The sequence below is a fragment of the Myxocyprinus asiaticus genome, chromosome 17 (assembly GCF_019703515.2).
Source record: "Myxocyprinus asiaticus isolate MX2 ecotype Aquarium Trade chromosome 17, UBuf_Myxa_2, whole genome shotgun sequence".
NCBI classification, from domain to species: Eukaryota; Metazoa; Chordata; class Actinopteri; order Cypriniformes; family Catostomidae; genus Myxocyprinus; species Myxocyprinus asiaticus.
Genome location: NC_059360.1, coordinates 1427832 through 1443133, shown reverse-complemented (window position 1 = coordinate 1443133; position 15302 = coordinate 1427832). Strand labels below are relative to the sequence as shown.

The following is a 15302-nucleotide window of genomic DNA, read 5'->3' as shown; positions in this document are numbered from 1 at the left end:
TTTAATGAACCTACAACAGTCTTCATTTTCTTTATGTAAATCAAATTTCTTTCGTTGGATACTGGGGTGAAAATGATCTGCACGTTTTTAAAAGATTTCCTGAGATTCTCTCTTGTATTATTCTCATTTGTTATTCACTTTAGGTAAAAGTGTCTGTTAAAAAAAAAAAAACATTTAATAAGTGTAAATCTTTTGTTCAGCTATATATGATCATTTCACCCAAACAATAACATCTAACTTTTTTTTTTTTTAATCTGAACTGAATCTTCATAATTCTGAGTGAATCAATACGAGACAGCAGATCTCATGAGCCGTATGGAGATCACAGTGTAACGGGTAAGGGATGGGCAAGGAGGCGGCGGGAACTGGCAGAACAGTCAACGTAAACTTTAATGACAGAAATGAACTTAAATCAACATAATACACATAGACAGACACACACACACAGCGGCCGCGTGTGTCTCTCTCGAACTGGCGCCTCTGGCTCGTCTTTATCCCCCTCCCGGCTGATTAGCCTGATTCAGGGCCGGCCGTGTGTCCTCACGGCACGGCCCCGCCCTCCTCCTCGTCACACACAGATCACAGACGGGGCAGATTGGGGGGGTTGGGCATTAAGACAGACATCTGCCCCTGCGCTCTTTAAACACACACACCGTTCGCACTATATCAACTTCGCATGAGCGTTTACTAAAGAGCGACATTTCCATGTTCTGTGAGCTCTCATCGCTACAGATCAACAGTTTGTGAATGTTTTCAACAGGCCTCCAATTCATTTGCATGTAAATGTGAGGTATGTATAGGGTCTATAGGCCTCAGGGATTCATTGTTTTTTCCTAATCTAGCCCTCTTAAATATACATAATGAAACTATATTGTCACTGAGAAATTACAGTATGTATCTAAATGCAAACATGTTTATAAAGGATTAAGATCAGATGTTCAGTGTGCACAGGTTTATATCAGTCCACCAGGAACGTTCAGTACACAGTATTGTATCTTTGTGTTTTTGTCTGATTTTCAAATACTTTTTTTGCTTCAGATCAAAGTTTGTACAGTTGTGATTCACTCAGGAGCTGGTTGGTTTGGTTCATGGTGCACAACTCTTTAATGAAGGATTTTATGAAATCCCTATGAAAGAAATGAATGGGGAAAACACTTCCGGAACCAAGATGACTGAAAAAGTCTAACACTAACAGTGTCCTGACAAAGTGTGATTTGACAAGTTGTTGTGGACGCAGCTGATTAATACATGGAAAAGATGTCTTTTATCACTTTACGGGTTAGGACAAATATCAGTTATAGATCCTCACTATAAAACGAAGATGAGTCTGACCTGTATGTGGTGTAGTTTTCTCTTCCAGGCCGCAGTGACGTCAGCGATGTGTTTGCGGTGATTGACGTACAGTTGTGCCTGCAGCACGTGACGCAGCGTGAGGTTTGAACCCACAGCGGCCAGAACGCGCTCCACATGAGTGAAACACAGACAAGACTGCAGCGCCACAGACCCACTCACCAGCTGCATGCGGCAGGGCACCAGCGCAATCTGACCCGCACAGAACACTGCATCATCCACCTGCAGAAACATCGCAATAAAACATGAGAGCTGCAGGAACATTACTCTACATCTTCACCCGTAACACCTTACATTCAATGACAAGTACTGAGTGACTTGATAATAAAGGTGTTAATAAATGTGATTATATCACATGAAGGTCGCTGTTAAAAACCGATTCATATAAAGCTCTTTAGAGAGTTTGGAGAGTAACTCTACAGGCTGGTATTTTACAGTAAATGACTCTTATAATCTGCAATGAAGAATCACAGCATTAAATTAATCTATTTTGGAAAATCAATCCATCAATTGTAACATAATTACAGACTGTGAGCAGGGATGTGGTCTACACGAGATGCGGTTTTGGCAACACGTCAAGATGATATAAGGAGTCTAAACAGAGTAACGCGCAGCAACTACTGAAGCTTTCTTGAAATTAAATGACGCCATCTTATTGACTTCATTTATCTAAATGGAAAACAACATTACACTGAGATATCGCAGGAAAAGAAGCTTTTCTTATGGTACAGAGAAAAATGTACTTTATTAACATTAAATTAACACAGCCTGACTTTAATCACATCAAATATTTGACCATTTTGATATTTTAGTAATCGCCGATACAGAGTCCGATACGCAATATCAGCAGTTTATTTCAATTTTATCATTAAAATTGTGTTTAAATAAACCTTTAATCAAATGAAAGTATAACAATTAATTTTCAACATGAAATTGTACTATTTTTATCAAATGAAGAGATTTTATACAGAACCTCACAGCACAATACTAAATACAACATTGAAGTTATTTTTGATTATTTTTGATTTTAGATATTGCTTAAATATAATACAGATACTAATTAGTATTATTATCAGTAGTAGTACTATTATTACAGTGATAACTATATAGTAGTGATCTATTTCTGTCATATTTTTTCATTTAAATTAAGCTTTTATTTTGAAGTGTTTCTGTGTTGTTAGACCAAGGAGCTCCGACGTAATTACGGCAGATTCCCAATCTGGAGAAGCAGGTCGCTATGTAAATCACAGTAATTACTAAACCACAAAAGGCAACTATTTAAATAAATAAATATGTAGTCTGTATATGACTCATGCTAAAAAGTGAATTAGTGCTCTGCTTGCTGTCATCTGCTACAAACAGAGCATGTGATGCTCATATTAGTGTTTTCCATGTATGAGCCAAGGATCTCTAAAAGGTATGAGCAGTTTGTGTCTCTATGCCTGCACAACACCGTCTCCACACATTCACAACACTGCACGTGCAAACAATCTATTTATCTCATTAAACTGCCGCTTTAGCTGTTAAATAATCTCACTAGGACATTTTAATCTGTGTGCTGAATGTTTACATAATGATATTCGTATGTCAGATGGTATAGTTTTTTGGTATCTGAGCATTTTTATGTACAAGTACATGAGCACGGTATCGGACCCGATTCCGATTCCGATACCAGTATCGATACATCCCTAGTTGAAATCCTCATGACCCAAGGAATCCAAAGACACCAAACACATAATTTTAGGACTAACGATTCAAATGTTACGGTCAAAAATAGCCAATTTTGAGATTTCTTGACCCATAGGTGGCGTTATCACCAAACTTTGCATGTTACCTCGGATCATGGTCCTGATGAAGCATACCAAATTTAGTTTCAATAGGACAAAGCATTGCCGAGACACAGCCTCACATCCATTTTCAAGTCAACATCATTAATTTCGCGTTGGCATAATTTCTGAACGGTAGCACAAATTAAAATGATTTCTGGTCAGTTCTGTGCGGCTCGGTCTGGAGATTATTTTGAGCCATTGTTTGGAAAAATCAGATCAAGTTTGAAGGATGTGAAAAGTTTAAACTGTAAACGTCATAATCCAAGATGGTGGCCACTGTAATGGGACTGAGTTTTAATGTAAGGGGTCCATTGGAGTCATCAGGAGGAGAGTAATCAGATACAAAATGATACACACAAAAGAAAAGTGAATTTCAGACATGATGGTGGTGTTACAGAGTATGTCCTAGAGACCCTAAATTTGGTATGGGGGCTATTCATGACAACCCTTATTAGTGTGCCAAATTTCATAATTTTCCTATGTACGGTTCATAGGGCTGCCATAGACTCCCAGCCAGAATAATAATAATAATATTAATGATACAATAGGAATAATAGGAATAATAATTCAGATATTTGAAAGACATTACATTATTGTGACATTTGAGTAAAGCATTGATTACCAAAAAACGCAATATTGAGGCGTGTCCCATATTTTGCGATCAACGCTGTTACTGAAAAATTGAGCAGTGGAGATGCCTTAAATTGCGTAAAATGAAACATTGCTTTTTATTTTATTTTTTCATTTTCTCAATTTTTACACCAATTGTTGTCAGATTCATTAAGCTCAATCATTCAACCCCATTACCAAGGTTATTGCATGAAAAATGATCAAACAAAAATGTATTCTTAAATATATGGGAAACTAGCTAACACCTACAGAGTAATAGCTTAATACAGGCAGAATAAAACATTTCATATTTAGTTTGACCTCCTGAGGTGAACAAGAAAATTTTCTGAAAGCTAAGCACTTCCTTTCACTGACAGTTTGCTGAAAGAGAGCAAAGCACTGAATTTAAGTCATATTCGTGGAAAGTGGCATATTTTATTAAACCTTTTTTAATGATAATTTCACCAAAATGCCAAAGTCTTACATCAAAAAAGGTGCAATTCATTTACATTATTAAAGCATTTGTGTTTGAACAGCAGAGCATCAATTACCGCACTACACCTTCATTGTTATTTTATTACCTACAGCTCCCATTTCACACCATCAATGTGTGCACACTCAAATGTGCAATTCATACACATTAATAACAATGTGATAATTAGCTGAGAATCCAAAGACAAACTCACTCTTCTACTCGATAATCCTACAGCTAAAAATACACTACATGAACGCCCATCAGAAACGTTTTGGCATTGAGAGGTCGTGTCCTCAGAGAGTGGAGCGCGGTACTGAACACATCGCAGCTGTAGGAGACGAGGTGTTAATTGAAGCTCTTGTACACCATTTAGCGTGAGAGCCGCACGAGGTGGACAGTGACCTCTGCTCAATCACACAAGACAAAATCAATCGATGCATATTGTGAAATGCAGGATTTTAGTCAATTAGCATGCATGCACTGGTATCGCATTTCCAAACCAGATTACCAGAGTAAATCCAGACCGCTGACAGCAGTACACACTCAAAACTCTTTCACATGATGCACGTCAGAGCTTCAACATGAGTGACATGCAGCACCTTGACCTCCACATGAAAAAACGTTGCAGATAGGGTCATGGAAGGGCGATTGTGTGCCGTATGAATGTTCGTGAAACTTTATTGTCTCAGGATGCTCTTCTTAAAATGAATTCAAGAAATACGCACAAGATCAGTCTCTCGTCCATCTTGTTTTCATTTTCATGACTGCATCACCCACGTAATACCTTTTCATGTGAATTGTTGGTTAATCGTTGAGAGGACAAAGTCACATTACAATCAAGTGGCTGGTTATCATTGTTCAATTAGACCCTGCTGGTAGATGTCGTAAATACGCCATTTGGGAATCTTTTTCCATTCAGAAGAAGCAGTTTATTCTGACTGAGTACATTCATTAACAACATATACACAGAGCTCTCCAATACTGTACTCTTGGCTAATTCATTCTTTGGATGCAGGACCAAACTGGAATTGCAATAAAATGAGCAGCAGAACTTTCACAGAGAGTGTAATTACTGCTGGAAATTCTGCTGTTGTGTGCCGTTTATTCTTCCGAGAACAAAATCATCATTTTGCAAGATGCGATTTGGAAATAACAGATCAACAGAAAGTGTTTTGCTGGAGGAAGGAAATAGTCACATCCATTTCCATAATCATATGAGTTTCCCATGATTCGTGCTCCTGGGTTCACTTGTCAACATTGATGAATCTTCAACAGCTGCCCGGACGCTCCAAATTACCGGGATGGGGGAGCGCGTGGGGCGAGCGGGGGAGGCTTACAGATTTCAAATGGCAGATCAATCAACGGATCATTTACCTGCGAGCATTATTTGGCAAAGGGAGAACGCAATCCATCTACGCCTCCACCGTAGCCTACATGTGTATCACCAGACATCAACAACAAATCGTCATTGGCATTCCAGTTAAGAGCCATCAAACGCCATCAGAACTTTGGCACAGATTCCCAGATCGGATCGGACGTGCGGCACGGATGATCTCACTAGGCAGCCTTCAAAAGACCCAGAGGTTTCGGTGTCTCATAAAAGGCCGATATTTTGTTGATTTGAATATCAAAAGACGCCAGAGTGAGACCTCTCAACTATTATAATATTTAAAAAATAAAAAGCAGGTGTGCAGTGATCAATTATTAAGAGCCTTGCTCAGGTTACGGTGGGCTGTTGGGGACAGAGGGGTGCGGCTTCTGCCAGGGGAAGATCTGGAGAATACTATTAACATAAAATTAACAGTTCAAAAGATTGAGTTCACACACCAATCAAACTTGTTAATTGACTGTCAATGGTGTGTCCCTGAGTATACAACACAACTACATTATTCATCGTCTCCGTTGACAAGGAAGACAGGCCAATTTGCATGGGCATCCAAAATCTTATCAACAACTACAATGCCCCATGCATTTTTAATAGAGACTGTTAATATTCATAGGGGTCAAACTACAGCACCATTCATTTAAATCTTTATAACCAACAAAGTGTTGTACAAGAGCTCAAATTAAAAACTTAAAAGGTCATGAAAGAGGGTTGCTTCTGCAATTTTTCAAATAAAATGTAAGACTTTTTAAGACCTTTTTTAATACCTGAACAAATAAAATTATTACTATTTATAATGAAATCTATCCTTCCTGTCATGTAACAGACCAGACAGGGTCTACTAACCCTAACTTAACCTTACCCTAACCTAACCTAAACTAAGTCCAAATTAAATTAAATTCTAGATATAGTTTATTGTACAACCAAAACACCAATAATGAACAGAAAAAATTATAAATGCATAACGCGGGATTTGTAAATATAAACAAGCCTGAAATAGACCGGGGACTATTGTTTAGAAATGTCTGTGCTTCACTGCTTCCAGCTGCTCGCTGACCCTGTTTCCACCTGGTCTTTAGATGCGTTTCAGGTGATCCTATCACATGTGATCAGCCGTAAATACAGGTCTAAACGGGGTCTAAAACATTTTGTGATCGGATCACAAAATTCACATATGAATGTGGTCAGAAACACATGTGACCACATCACATCTGAGGTGTAAACGCTACTCCATCCTGTATGCATCCCAGCAGCAGTGAAGCACCACCCCTCACCTGTCAATCAACTGCTGCACAAAAACAAAAGTTTAAACTTTGCAGGTTACGAATGGCCTTAAAAGGAAATATCCATCCAAACGGAAAATTTTAAAAAGCGAATACATACACAATCACGAGAGCTTCACGGATCTTCTTTAGTGTGTCTGATATCAAAGCAGATGACAAGCACGAACACCTGAAGCTCCTTTAATACAGCTAATCCACTAAAATAACGGATAATTCTGCTTGACATGTTGCGTTTGTGCTTGGATTAAATTTCAACCGCATCTGGGAGAAACAGCGCACCGATTTTTGCGCTTTGTCTTTTCTGACTTTGTTGTGCTTTAATATCATGCAGTAACACACTGACATAGTGATTAATGTATGTCGTGAACAGAGACCCTCCCCTCCAAATCTGAACAAAAGTGGTCACAGGAGACACATTAAAACACCTAGGTGTAAACAGCGATGCGTCTCGCCTAACCACCTTTTTGAAGATATTTAAATCTTTATATGACCTTAGATTTGAGACATTTTATGACTTTTTAAGGATCTGCGGGAACCCTGTGAAAGACAATAAGCAGATCTTCAAACTCCTGGGCAATATATTTAAGCAATAAGGCACTCAAGTCTATATTGTGAATATAGTCATGGCTGAAGGGCGTTGTTAGGCATGACACAAAGCTGAGTATCTGCAACTTCTTTAGCCGTGACTATATTCACAATATGGTACCGCCTCGGGTGCCTTATTGCTTTTATAAAACGGTCACCACATAATCAAAATATTAAGGACACAAATGTTCATTAACCCTTTAAGCTTGGATGGGATCAAATAAAATTATCAAAATATGAATAACTAAGTCCTGACCAACACAATATAGGTATCATTTGAAATCTTAGAAGCTCTACTTTACAATGCATGTAGACATTATGACCAAAATTAAACAAGTGCTTTGAAATTAACAGATAAATCAGAAGTGTTCTGTTTTGATAATTTATAAGAAAAAAATATGCACTGTACATATTATTGTAATCAGTAAAAACATCAAACTCATCAAATAACCATGTGTCATATGTTGTTGGAAAGCTCTCAAAGAGTAGAATACAACCAGCCTATTAGTTTTACTCACAAAAATATAGTGAGTAATAGCTAAGTATATGTCTTTGACAATTATGTTGCTGTTGCTTGTATATCGCGTTTTCGCTTATAACTTCATGAAAAATAAACGTAACATAAAATGTCTTTATTTAGAGGAGGTGATTATCTTTCAAATGAACCCACACACAAGGTAATCAGATGCATAGATCATTAGATAATCCACATGAAGCACAATGTTACATATGACCACCAGGAGATGGCGCCAAATACATGACACAGATTCAATGATGACTCAAATGACACAGAATGAAACTCATTCTGTGAAATCTCATTACTAAAATCATGTCTGCATGCTGTACAAACCTTTAGTCGTTGTGTTTGCATGTGTAATTAGTTCTTATGTACAATTATTATGTTTTATTTGTTTGGAGATGCTTTTGACACTATGATAAATTATTTTTGTAATGCTATAACTTTTTATTGCTTTGTTGTATCAACACAAATCTTTTCTCAGATACAGTTGACATGATTGGGAACAAAACAAAAGCAGTCAGCCACCTTATTTACACCCAGAGATATATAATGTCAAATATAAAAAAAACATATGAAAAAAAGGGTAAATATTTGGCTTAATTTATTTATTTTCAGCAGTTTCTTAGGCTGAGAGTCTCAGAATGTATCATAATCTATATCATTAAAAAAGTTGAAGCATTTTCTTCACAATAATACCAAACACTTGACCCTCCTTGGTGTTTTTTTTCCAGAGTTTTAAGCCTTTAATGTTGGGTATGCCACTGAAACAGGAAATCTTAAAAACACCTTCTGAGCTTAAAGGATTCAAATTTTATATTTTGTACGTAAAATCATTAAATGCCATCCTTCCACCAGAAAATATATTCCCTGGCAGTAAACAGTTAACAGAATACTGCTAGGCAACAAGAATAACTGTCAGATATGGGTGATGCGGAGTAATACAAATAGAAGTTCTGTAAAGAGATCAGAGCTGTGATTTATCATGAATAAAGCACGGCTGTTGACCAATCAACATTCAGGACCGGAACTATCCGTTTCACAATGTTGTGCATTGTTACATTTAGTTGAAGTCAGAAGTTTACATACACCTTAGCCAAATATATTTAAACTCAGTTTTTCACAATTCCTGGCATTTAATCGTAGAAAACATTCCATCTTAGGTCAGTTAGGATCACTATTTTAAGAATGTGACATGTCAGAATAATAGTAGAGAGAATGATTTCTTTTAGAGCTGCACGATTCTGGATAAATTGAGAATCATGATTTTTTTTTGCTTAGTATAAAGATCACGATTCTCTCGTGATTCTGAAGAAAAATTCTTATTTTAATGATTTACAAAACCTGGACATAAGGGTATTAAACAAAAGTAACGTAATTTCGTTTTGGACTCAAGATGGCGCCGAGTATGGCTGCTGCGTTGCGAGCTCCGACACAACATAGTAGTGTTTTGTTTGTTTTGTTTACAATTCTTATGTTTTTTGTCTTGGATGTTGTCTGCCTTATTGTCTATGACAGACAAACACTTTTGGACATTGGTTCTGCAATTACACACCGTAAACCGGACTTCAAATTCCTCAATGCCTACCTGCTGTTTACAAACACACCAGTGGAGCCCTTTGTCTGGGCAGCCCGGCCGCGAAAATGCAAAAGGAAAAGGGGAAACAGAGCCGGCGTTCTCATCAGAGTAAGACGTCGTGCAAATCGACCCCCGCTACCCAGTATTCTACTGGCAAATGTTCAGTCTCTGGACAACAAGCTCTGCGAGCTGAGAGCATGGATCTCTTTCCAATGAGAGACGAGGGACTGCTGCATTATCTGCCTTATGGAAACTTGGATGTCTGCGGAGATTCCAGACTCAGCCATTGAACCCGCGGGGTTCTCCGTGCACCGAGCGGACAGAGCGAAAGACCTCTCAGGTAAAAGCAGAGGTGGTGGTGTATGTTTTATGATCAACAAATCCTGGTGTGATCAGAGGAACGTACATTCTATCAAGTCTTTCTGCTCTCCTGATCTGGAATTTCTCATGCTTCTGTGTTGACCATTCTGGCTACCGAGGGAATTCACAGCAGTCATTATCACTGCTGTGTACATCCCGCACACAAGCCGACACAGACCGGGCACTCAAGGAACTGTATGGGATTATAAGCAAGCAGGAAACCGCACACCCTGAGCCACGTTCATTGTGACCGGGGACTTTAATAAAGCCAGTTTAAAATCGGTCGCACCAAAATACCACCAGCACATTGGTTTCAACACACGAGGGGACCGGGTTTTGGACCATTGCTACTTTCCCTTTCGGGATGGCTACAAATCCCTCCCCCGCCCACCATTTGGCAAATCGGACCACACTTCCATTCTGCTTCTGCCCGCTTACAGGCAAAAATTGAAACAGGAAGCACCCACCCTCAGAACGATCCAGTGCTGGTCAGACCAATCAGACTCTATGCTACAAGACTGTTTTGATCACGCGGAATGGGAGATGTTCCGGTCTGCCTCTGATGATGACATCGAACTTTACACTGATAGCATAACGTGTTTCATCAGAAAGTGCGTAGAGGACGTCAATCCGACCAGAACAATACGGATCTACCCGAACCAGAATCCTTGGATAATAGCGATGATCGCGCGGCACTTGATGCGCGGACCTCCGCTTTTAATTCTGGGAATGCGGAGGAGCATAAACAAGCCAGTTATGCCTTCTGAAAAATCAGAACAGCAAAACGTCAGTACAGGAACAAGATTGAAGGACAGTTCAACACCACCAACTCTAGAAGCATGTGGTTGGGAATTAATATCATCACGGACTTTAAAGGGAATAAAAACTCCGCCGTGAACACCGCTGCCTCTCTCCCGGATGAGCTAAATACTTTTTATGCTCGTTTTGAGGGAAATAACACCGCCCTCGCAGAGAGAGCTCTCGCGGCCGAAGCTACAGAGGTTAGTTCACTCTCCATCTCTGTAGCGGATGTAACCCGATCCTTCAGATGGGTGAATATCCGTAAAGCCGTGGGTCCAGACGGCATTCCTGGCTTCGTCATCAGAGCATGCGCGAACCAACTGGCTGGTGTTTTTACGGATATTTTCAACCTTTCCCTCTCTTTGTCTGTAGTCCCCACATGCTTTAAAATGTCGACCATTGGGCCTGTTCCAAAGCAATCCAAAATCACTTGCTTAAATGACTGGCATCCTGTTGCTCTGACCCCCATCATCAGCAAATGCTTTGAGAGACTAATCAGAGATTACATCTGCTCTGTGCTGCCTCTCTCTCTAGACCCATTGCAGTTTGCTTACCACAACAACCGCTCCACTGATGATGCCATTGCATCCACAATACACACTGCTCTCTCCCACCTGGAAAAAAAGAACACTTATGTGAGAATGTTGTTTGTGGACTACAGCTCAGCATTCAACACCATAGTGCCCTCCAAGCTTGATGTGAAACTCCAGGCTCTGGGCTTAAACAGCTCGCTGTGCAGCTGGATCCTGGACTTCCTGTCAAGCAGACGCCAGGTGGTTAGAATGGGCAGCAACATCTCATCACTGACCCTCAACACTGGAGCCCCACAGGGCTGTGTTCTCAGCCCACTCCTGTATTCCCTGTACACACATGACTGTGTGGCAACACACAGCTCCAATGCCATCATGAAGTTTGCTGATGATACGATGGTGGTAGGTCTGATCACTGACAATGATGAAACAGCCTACAGAGAGGAGGTGCACACTCTGACACACTGGTGTCAGGAGCACAACCTCTCCCTCAATGCCAGTAAGACAAAGGAGCTTGTGGTGGACTTCAGGAGAAGAGATAGAGAACACAGTCCCATCACCATCAATGGAGCACCAGTGGAGAGAGTCAGCAGCTTCAAGTTCCTGGGTGTCCACATCACTGAGGAACTCATGGTCCGTCCACACTGAAGTCATTGTGAAGAAGGCTCATCAGCGCCTCTTCTTCCTGAGACGGCTGAGGAAGTTTGGAATGAACCACCACATCCTCACACGGTTCTACACCTGCACTGTAGAGAGCATCCTGACTGGCTGCATCTCCGCCTGGTACGGCAATAGCACCGCCCACAACCGCAAAGCCCCGCAAAGGGTGGTGCGAACTGCCAGACACATCATCGGAGGTGAGCTTCACTCCCTCCAGGACATATATACCAGACAGTGTGTGAAAAAAGCTCAGAGGATCATCAGAGACTCCAGCCACCCGAGCCATTGGCTGCTCTCACTGCTACCATCAGGCAGGCGGTATCGCAGCATCAGGACCCGCACCAGCCGACTCCATGATAGCTTCTTCCCCCAAGCAATCAGACTTTTGAACTCTTGATCTCCCACGATCAAATACACCAGCACTGCACTTTATTACTCTTACTCTTATATCTCACACCGGACTGTCATAAATTATATTATTATTATATTATATTCTCTCTTAACAACTGACTATCAACCGACAGCCTGAATGTCAATACAGTACAATACAACCTACTGTACATTTTATATATACTATATATACTTTTTTTATTGTATAATGTGTATTCTACATTGTGTGTATTGTATACTGTACATTGTATGTTATTATTTGTATATTGGGTTATGTGTAATTATGTGTATATTAGATTTTAAATTGTGTTGTAAACCTGATGTTTATTGTAAATTGGTATATGTCCCATCACTGTCACGACAGCTATGTTGGTCGGAACTGCACCCAATAATTTCACACACTATTGCACTTGTGTATATGGCTGTGTGACAATAAAAGTGATTTGATTTACTAGAGGTTCTGACAAAATTTTCTCTGCTTCAATCTATGCAAAAATGCAATAAAGTTGTAAATCAAATATATAAATGTAAAATATCCTAAGTCCACAAGAGGGCGCAATGAATACATTATAAACCAAACAGCACCTTGTGATTATTGCAAAAAACAAAAAAAAAAAACAAATCCTGTTAAACAACTGCATAATAATAATAATAATAATAAAAACGATTTAACCTGTTTCTCACATGCTGAGTAAAAAGCAAAAGGAGCAGAAAAAAGCTTCATTAACAGTTCTATATTAACCTGGTGTTGCACATGTAAGTAAATATGCAATAAAACACTGTTATTTTACAAAAGTTGTTTTTAAATAAATATTAACAATTTAAATTAAAACAACGAGGCCTTCGGTGTTTCTCCTGTACAACTTGCTTCAAGCCTGTAAAGGAATTATTCAAGAGCCAGTAATTAAACAGAGAACAGAGTAAACAGTGCTTTAAGTTTTTCAGCAACAGTAGCAATTAAACATTTAAAAAATAATAAAACATTTAAAAAAGGTAATTTAATGCAAAACAAAACTACTTAAATACTTGACACTCTTTACTGTGTGATAGATCTACATTAATACTGATTCGATGCAGTAAGAATGCCTGAATGCCTATAACAGTCATCATGTAGCTTATATACATTTAGAGATTGCACAAATCTAACATTTTGAAGAATTTGTCCTGTCTGCTTATACATTAATGTCTGTGTTTGCTTTAATATCTCGTCAAGACAGCACAAATTTAATCCCGTCTAATTCATTAACAGCTGTGTTTACATAACTATCACCTAAAGAGGGGTATTCTAATTAAAAACAGTGCAGAGTCTCATGCAGCAGCGCTGCATTCATCACGAGACACAAGCGCATGGGCAGACACATGCATGTGAGTGTTTGAGAGCAGCCGGCTGTAATCAAACAGTGCACGGGAAGTGAACTTAGTCAGATCTTGGTAATGGCATACTTTTTTAGCATCAGTGGCATTTAAAAAAAAAAAAAAAAAAGTTTTCCCCTTTTTCTCCCCTATTTGGAATGCCCAAATCCCAATGCGCTCCAAGTCCTCATGGTGGTGTACTGACTCACCTCAATCCGGGTGGCGGAGGATGAATCTCAGTTGCCTCCGTGTCTGAGACCGTCAATAAGTGCATCTTATCACGTGGCTTGTTGAGCGCGTTACCGCGGAGTCATATAGCATGTGGAGGCTTCATGTTATTCTCTGCGGTGTCCACACACAACTCACCACGTGCCCCACCGAGAGCGAACCACATTATAGCGTACACGAGGAGGTTACCCCATGTGACTCTACCCTCCCTAGCAACTGGGCCAATTTGGTTGCTTAAATCAATCAAATCACTTTATTGTCACTCAACCATATACACAAGTGCAACAGTGGGTGAAAGTCTTGGGTGCAGTTCCGAGCAACATAGCAGTCGTGACAGTGATGGGACATATACCAATTTACAATAAACATCAGATTTACACAACACAATTTACAAAACTAATATACACATAATTACACACAACACACTATACAAATAATAATATACAATGTACAGTATAGAATACACATAATACAATAAAAATAGTATATATAAAATATACAGTAGGTTGTATTGTACTGTATTGACATTCAGGCTGTCAGTTGACAGTCAGTTGCCAGTGTGTTGTAAAGAAAGAATATAATTTATGACAGACCAGTGTGAGATAATAAGATTAATAAAGTGCGGTGCTGATATATGTATTTTGAGAGATCAAGAGTTCAAAAGTCTGATTGCTTGGGGGAAGAAGCTGTCATGAAGTCGGCTGGTGCGGGTCCTGATGCTGCGATACCGCCTGCCTGATGGTAGCAGTGAGAGCAGCCAATGGCTCGGGTGGCTGGAGTCTCTGATGATCCTCTGAGCTTTTTTCACACACTGTCTGGTATATATGTCCTGGAGGGAGTGAAGCTCACCTCCGATGATGTGTCTGGCAGTTCGCACCACCCTTTGCGGGGCTTTGCGGTTGTGGGCGGTGCTATTGCCGTACCAGGCGGAGATGCAGCCAGTCAGGATGCTCTCTACAGTGCTGGTGTAGAACCGTGTGAGGATGTGGTGGTTCATTCCAAACTTCCTCAGCCATCTCAGGAAGAAGAGGCGCTGATGAGCCTTCTTCACAACGACTTCAGTGTGGATGGACCATGTGAGTTCCTCAGTGATGTGGACACCCAGGAACTTGAAGCTGCTGACTCTCTCCACTGGTGCTCCATTGATGGTGATGGGACTGTGTTCTCTATCTCTTCTCCTGAAGTCCACAACAAGCTCCTTTGTCTTGCTGACATTGAGGGAGAGGTTGTGCTCCTGACACCAGTGTGTCAGAGTGTGCACCTCCTCTCTGTAGGCTGTTTCATCATTGTCAGTGATCAGACCTACCACCATCGTATCATCAGCAAACTTAATGATGGCATTGGAGCTATGTGTTGCCACACAGTCATA

At 40.0% G+C, this 15302-nt stretch overlaps 1 protein-coding gene across 2 annotated transcripts in view; it reads right to left on the bottom strand.

Annotated features, from left to right (window-relative positions):
* dph6 (diphthamine biosynthesis 6) overlaps nucleotides 1–15302 on the bottom strand; it is a 108295-nt gene that overhangs the window by 20019 nt on the left and 72974 nt on the right. For both annotated transcript variants that reach the window (XM_051723208.1, XM_051723209.1), the window contains exon 13: nucleotides 1333–1572. In XM_051723208.1, coding sequence (XP_051579168.1) covers nucleotides 1333–1572 — 240 coding nt within the window. The remainder of the gene's footprint in view (nucleotides 1–1332; nucleotides 1573–15302) is intronic.